The sequence below is a fragment of the Amphimedon queenslandica genome, unplaced genomic scaffold, assembly GCF_000090795.2.
Source record: "Amphimedon queenslandica unplaced genomic scaffold, v1.1 AMPQUscaffold_12524, whole genome shotgun sequence".
NCBI classification, from domain to species: Eukaryota; Metazoa; Porifera; class Demospongiae; order Haplosclerida; family Niphatidae; genus Amphimedon; species Amphimedon queenslandica.
This window is the reverse complement of record NW_003547239.1, coordinates 10,551-17,463: the sequence shown is the minus strand read 5'-3', so window position 1 is coordinate 17,463 and position 6,913 is coordinate 10,551. Positions and strand designations below refer to the sequence as shown.

Here is a 6,913-nt window from a genome sequence, read left to right as displayed (position 1 = left end):
TACTTTGGCTTTTCAAAAGCTCCAGCAGTCACTTTTGTATCTAATTCCCTGCATGATTATTGTCTATAATACTCATAATCACTGTTCAATATGCCAATTAGCAGCTTTGCTATTATTTTTATTATGAGGAGAAACATTGTTCTTGTTTTCAGCCATTAAAACAACTGTCAAAAGTAGTTTATATCTGAATATTATGATTTCCTGGTTATATATCGCTGCATGGAATCAACACTGTATCTCATATCTAGTGACCCATACAGAAATGACAAGGTGGTCACAACCAGTTGACAAACCCCACATATAGTTGTAGCAACATTTTAACAATATCTAATGATCATGCAGTTGTATCACTGTCCTCTCCTCCTGCACCCTGCATCACTACATCAGCATTTCTACCTGCTCTTGTCCAGGCATGATTCTATTTCAAGTGGCAGACCTCATTCCCCATTGTCAGGTTCAGTAAAATGGGAATTTGTTAACATGCGAGACAATATCTTGTTGTCGTGTTTCAATACAATCCTACAAAACAATGAATAACACAAAGTTTTTAAGTTAACAAAAAATCTTGTTTAATCAGCTGGAAGAAGAGGAGAAAGAGGGGGGGAGCTAGACTTTGAGTAACCACAACCAGTCAAAGAGAAATAACATGGAAGGAGAGTAACAATACTGTTTTCTAGTGTGACTATTAGACAGTGCCCAAGTTGTGAATCATAATATTATGTCATTGGAAAAATAATGCCAATATTATTGCTCTATTTACTAGGCCACCTCAAAGCCAACTCTTGCTTATAGAATTACTTGTTAAAGCAGAACTAGTTTCAGGATAACAACACAGTAACTTAGAAAAAAGTCAAAATTTTAATATTCAAAAAATAATACCAGGAAAAAATTAAAAATCACATATAACTAGAAATAACAAAATATTCTGTTTCAATATCATTATTTGTGTTATCTTCTTCAATCAGCATGTGCTCCCAATGTTCCTCTACTGCTGCACGTAGGTCAAGGTCAGTATCCCTGACCCTATTGACATACCATCGAGCTATTAATACATACACCACTAATCCAATACCAGTAATTATACTAAATATCACAGCGAGCCATGAGGTACATGACATAAATGAGACACAGGGTATATGGTGATAATAAACTATTAATAAGATGCTTGAACCAATATCAACATATATACTATGCAAAAACCAGAACAGTCCAGTGATCATTCCATGCATACCAAAAGGAGACTGACTACACAGGAACTCAAATGAATATATCCATGTGAGAAAATATGATGTACCAGCTAATACTGATGGTATGAGTAGTATCCTATAGGAAATATCAATTGTTTGATTGACTGATTTCCACATGAAGAAGCAAGGCATTTCAGAAGTAATGCTACTAGCAATCCTTCCAATCAAGTCAATGAGAAATAAACTAACAATTGATAATAGGATGAGAATATTAGCCAAACCAAGTCCTTTCAATGGATTAATTATAAAATATTCTAATTTAGGGAAGAGAGGTAGAATAACCAGTTCAAACAAAGGGACTACAACAAGCCAAGAAGTGAGGTTGCCAAGCAGCCAAATAGCATTTTTAGCACTTCTTTCATAGCCATCTTTAAACTGTACAACAAAATTTGAGGAACTACTTAAAACTGGAATAATGGGGATAAATAAGGGAAAAACAGTAGCCAAAACAACAGCAATACGTAGGAAAGTCTTTACATTTTCCACTTCTTCATGAGAGAAACAACCACCATACCTCTCCTTAGCAAGATCCATTCTACTGGGCTCCTCTCCCCAGTATGTGAATGCACTACGATGCTGTCTTCTAGTGCGACTAGTTGTGAGAGAGAACTTCAATACTTTAAATACAATTTTATAAGGATTAGGAATAGGTATGTGCTCAAAACGATGCTTCAGGAAAAAATGAAGACAAAGAGAAAAAGAAAAGAGAGCAAGGGCCGCAACTGAAATGGTAAGTTCATCTGCAATAATAATTGGCAAAGCATATCCACTATAAAGACAGAGCCAGAACCAGTGAATGAATGCTCTTATCTTAACAGAAGATTCATTCATTAACTGGTCTATACCATATGGTAATATATTAGTATACAGGAGTGACAATGAGACTAACATGAAAACAAAAGCTATACCAAAAAATGCATAAGTTAGCCCAAAAAGTGCATTAGTATCACATAAAAAATATTGCATAAAGCATCCTATGGCAAACAATAAAGTGCCTATCCAACCAAGCCATAGACCAAGATAAATAGCATTACCTCTACCAATCTTAGTATCTGATAACCAACCACAGAAAGGAGCAAGAAGAAAGAGAGCATTTCTCATTATAATTCCAACATTATGAAATACTGGATTGTTAGCAGAGGCAATAGATCCAGATCCACATTGGCTGTAAGATAAATTTCTCAAAATTATTTCAGAAAATGCATAACTAACTGTTACTGGCAGAGAATATATCAGTAGTAGGATTGATGGCAAATTCAATGAACGAGACTTTAATTCCTTACAGTAGTTACTGAAGCAGTTTAAAGGTTTGTACTTCTTTTTACTTGCATTTTTAACAAGTGAAGAAGAGGGTAACAACCTCCTTCTTTCTGGAGAGACAGGATCCATGTTATATTCAGTAGTAATTCAATAGCAGTGATCATGTGACTATAGTCATTATCAAAATCATGTGAATGTTATTTTAGCCTTTACTTAATTGTTATGATACAAAAATAACAAAAAAGATTACTTTGGCTTTTGACAAAGGTGAGTCAAACATTTTGCATCTCAATTCAGTTAGCATTGCTTTCAAACATAGAAACAACTGTCAAAAGTAGTTAATATCTAAATATTATGGTCCCATGGTTATGTATCGCTGCATGCAACAAACTAAGTCTCATATCTATAGTGTGACCCATACAGAAATGCCAAAATGGTCACAACTATATGACAGCCCAACAAGGTTGTAGCAACCTATTAACAATATCTAGTGATTGAACACCTGCAGTTTTATCACTGGTCTCTCCTCCTATACCCTGCATCACTACATCAGTCCAGGCCTGGTTCTTTTTCCAGTGGCAGACCACGTTCCCCATTGTCTGATTCAGTGAATTCATCAGGGGGAATTTGTCAACATGCGAGACCTTTTAGCTGACAATATTTGTACATGACTTACATCTCAATACAATCCTACACAAAACAGAACAGTACAAAGTTTTAAAAGTTAATAAGGAATCTTGTTCAATCAGCTGGAAGAAGAGGAGAAAGAGGGGGGCTAGACTTGAGAAAATAATGACCAGTCAAAAGAAATAACATGGATGAAAATAGAGAGGAGGAAGTAAGATTTATCCCAACATGATAATTTGAAATTACGTAGTGAAGTTTCATTATTTTAACGTCTATATTATTATGGTGATGGCTTCATTTTTATACTACAAATTTTGTAGAATTGGTATAGTTCTCAGTGTTCTAAATTCTAATGCTATTGCAGATGACTTTTGCTGTTTAGCTCATTTAGGATGCTTTGCAAAAACCCTACTGCAACAGTCCAAACAGAGGAATTATTAAGGTTTCATTGAAGATGTAAAAATTAAAAGGAAAGCTAAGCAATTGTCAATATAGTGGGGGTGAGGATTATACTTTTTTTACTATGTGATTATCCAATTTTGATTTACATGTACCCAGGCATTTCAGACATTGCTTTTCCTGTCTCTTAAGACAAGGAACATTGTCTTTTCATGGCTTGAAGGAAAGTAGGATGACTCCGATGAGAAAAAGCTAATAATGGATATATGTTCTTCAGCTAAAAATATTGCAATACATCTCACACTGATTGCCAGGGAATCATTTCTTAAGGCAGGGCTAGTTTTAAAGTGATAGGCAGGAAATGATCATTAAAAGTAAATCACAAAATTCTTCAAAAATACAAAAATTAAGAAAAATCAACTAGAAATAACAACATCTCTTGTACCAGTGTCATTTGTGCCACTTTCCAATAACAGTCTATTCTCCCAGTGTTCCTCTACTGCTGCACGTAGACCAAGATCAGTATCCCTGACCCTATTGACATACCATCGAGCTATTAATACATACACCACTAATCCAATGACAGCGATTATACCAAATATAATAGAAAGCCAAGAGGTACATGACAAAAAATTGACCCAGTGTATAGGGTAATGATAAACTATTAAAAATATACCTATAGCAAAGTCAGTAGACAAACCAATTAAAAACAAGAACAGTCCAAAAATCATTCCATGCATACCAAAAGGAGATTGACTACACAGGAACTCAAATGAATATATCCATGTGAGGAAATATGATGTACCAGCTAATACTGATGGTATGAGTAGTATCCAATAGGAAAAATTAATTGTTTGATTGACTGATTTCCACATGAAGAAACAAGGCATTTTAAAAGTACATGTAATGCTACTTGTAATCCTTCCAATCAAGTCAATGAGAAATAAACTAAAAATAGATAATATAATGAGAATATAAGCTAAACCAAGTCCTTTCAATGGATTAATTATAAAATATTCTAATTTAGGGAAGAAAGGTAGAATAACCAGTTCAAACAAAGGGACCAGAACAAACAAAGGGACAACATTGCCAAAAACCCAAACAGCATTACTAGCATTTTCTTCAGAACCATCTTTAAATTGTACAGTAAAATGAAATAACTGGAATACAATTGGAAAAGCAGAAACAAATAAGGAGAAAACAGTAGCAAAAACAATAGCAATACGTAGAAAAGTCTTTACATTTTCCACTTCTTCATGAGAGAAACAACCACCATACCTCTCCTTAGCAAGATCCATTCTACTGGGCTCCTCTCCCCAGTATGTGAATGCACTACGATGCTGTCTTCTAGTGCGACTAGTTGTGAGAGAAAACTTCAATACTTTAAATACAATTTTATAAGGATTAGAAATAGGTATGTGCTCAAAACGATGCCTAAAGAAAAAATGAAGACAAAGACAAAAAGAAAAGAGAGCAAGGGCCACAACTGAAATGGTGAGTTCATCTGCAATAATCCACTATAAAGGCACAGCCAGAACCAGTGAATGAATGCTCTTATCTTGCATATGTGGCCAGTTATAGGGGGGATCATTAGGAGATGTACTGTTAGGTAACCGGTTATCATGGTTATCATGGTTATCTGTGTTCTATCCTTTCAAATAATTTACACACTGGCTAAACTGGTTACTGGTCAAGTCAGTCATTAAAATACAAGTTTCAATTGGTAGAGCATAAATCAGTAGTAGGATTGATGGTAAACTCAATGAACGAGACTTTAATTCCTTACAGTAGTTACTGAAGCAGTTGAAAGGTTTGTACTTCCTTTCACTTGCATTGTTAACAAGTGAAGAAGAGAGTAACAACCTCCTTCTTTCTGGAGAGACAGGATCCATCTTATGTTAATAGCAGACCTTATCAAAATCATGTGACTGTCAATTACAACAACATTATCAATATCATGAAATCACAGCTAGATCAGTGAGTAGGCCAAATAAGGTATGATTCCAATAGTAACTGGTACATATACAGTCTACTAATTTTAGCAAACAATACTGTGTAGCACAAAATTTTTGAGGGCTGTAATATTCGTGAATTTGCCTAAAAATTTATGCCATCTGGCATCTTGTACCATAATAATTTGATTTTTGCAAATTTTCAAAAAACCACGAAATCTGCAAAATTTACAGCCCTCAAAAATTTTGCACTATACCGTACTTTTTTGGTGAAGCAAGTGGTTTGCACAGCATAGACAAGATGCTGCTTGACTAGGGGCTGTGCCTTTTGCAATTGTCCAAGAGACCTCAGATGTGCTTTTACATCAATACATCTTACTCTGATCGCTAAAAAAATTTTAAGGCAGGGCTAATTTTCAAGTGTAGTGCATTGAATGATAAAATTAATGAAGCTACAAAATTCTTTAAAAATGCAAAAATTAATAAAAATCATCTCAAACTAGAAATAAGAAAAACTTCAGTTTCAGTGTTATTTTCCGATGTTAGTCTATTCTCCCAGTGTTCCTCTACTGCTGTATGTAGACCAAGATCAGTATACCTGACCCTATTGACATACCATCGAGCTATTAATACATACACCACTAATCCAATACCAGTAATTATACAAAGCATGATTGTGAATCATGAGGTACATGACATAAATGAGACTGAGGGTATAGGGTAATGATAAACTATTAAAAATATACCTATAGCAAAGTCAGTGAATATACCATTATAAAACCAGTGCAGTCCAATGATCATTCCATGCATACCAAAAGGAGACTGACTACACAGGAACTCAAACAAACATATCTTGGTAAGAAAATATGATGTACCAGCTAATACTGATGGTATGACTAGTATCCAATAGGAAATATCAATTGTTTGATTGACTGATTTCCACATAAAAAAGCAAGGCACATCAGAGTTATTATCAGCAACAAGTCTTCCAATCAAGTCAATGAGAAATAAACTAACAATTGATAATATGATGAGAATATAAGCCAAACCAAGTCCTTTCAATGGATTAATAATAAAATATTCTAATTTAGGAAAGAGAGGTAAAATAACTAGTTCAAACAAAGGGACTAGAACAAATAAAGGGGTGACATTACCTAAAAACCTAATAGCTTCTCTAGCATTATCCTTAGAACCATTTTTAAACTGTATAGTAAAATTAAGTGAGTCCAACAAAAAAAAGCAGAAACATTTAAGGAAAAAACAGTAGCCCAAACAACAGTAATACGTAGAAAAGTCTTTACATTTTCCACTTCTTCGTGAGAGAAACAACCACCATACCTCTCCTTAGCAAGATCCATTCTACTGGGCTCCTCTCCCCAGTATGTAAATGCACTACGATGCTGTCTTCTAGTGTGGCTAGTTTTAAAA

The 6,913-nt window shown here is 34.6% G+C and overlaps 1 protein-coding gene and 2 long non-coding RNA genes across 3 annotated transcripts; 1 reads left to right on the top strand and 2 right to left on the bottom strand.

The window, feature by feature from the left end:
* Positions 1–1,216: 1,216 nt before the first annotated feature.
* Positions 1,217–1,791, bottom strand: LOC109587571 (uncharacterized). Its single transcript, XM_020003801.1, has 2 exons — positions 1,295–1,791; positions 1,217–1,245 (listed from the first exon to the last, which is right to left on the bottom strand). The coding sequence occupies exons 1-2, from the start codon at positions 1,779–1,781 to the stop codon at positions 1,217–1,219; spliced, it is 516 nt and encodes a 171-aa protein (XP_019859360.1). The 5' UTR covers positions 1,782–1,791.
* On the top strand, positions 1,766–1,929 carry LOC109587572 (uncharacterized). The gene is made up of 2 exons (XR_002187685.1): positions 1,766–1,802; positions 1,892–1,929. It is a non-coding gene; the product is annotated as an uncharacterized LOC109587572 (long non-coding RNA).
* A 1,972-nt stretch (positions 1,930–3,901) lies between these two features.
* Positions 3,902–5,341, bottom strand: LOC109587570 (uncharacterized). Its single transcript, XR_002187684.1, has 2 exons — positions 5,320–5,341; positions 3,902–4,067 (listed from the first exon to the last, which is right to left on the bottom strand). It is a non-coding gene; the product is annotated as an uncharacterized LOC109587570 (long non-coding RNA).
* Between the last annotated feature and the right edge of the window lie 1,572 nt (positions 5,342–6,913).

What these genes read in the sequence shown, in the direction of transcription:
- LOC109587571 (XM_020003801.1), bottom strand. Translation starts at nt 1,781, where the DNA reads ATGGATCTTGCTAAGGAGAGGTATGGTGGTTGTTTCTCTCATGAAGAA. An exon ending in CATACCATCAGTATTAGCTG is followed by an intron (nt 1,246 to 1,294) that starts GTACATCATATT and finishes GTTCCTGTGTAG; the next exon opens with TCAGTCTCCTTTTGGTATGC.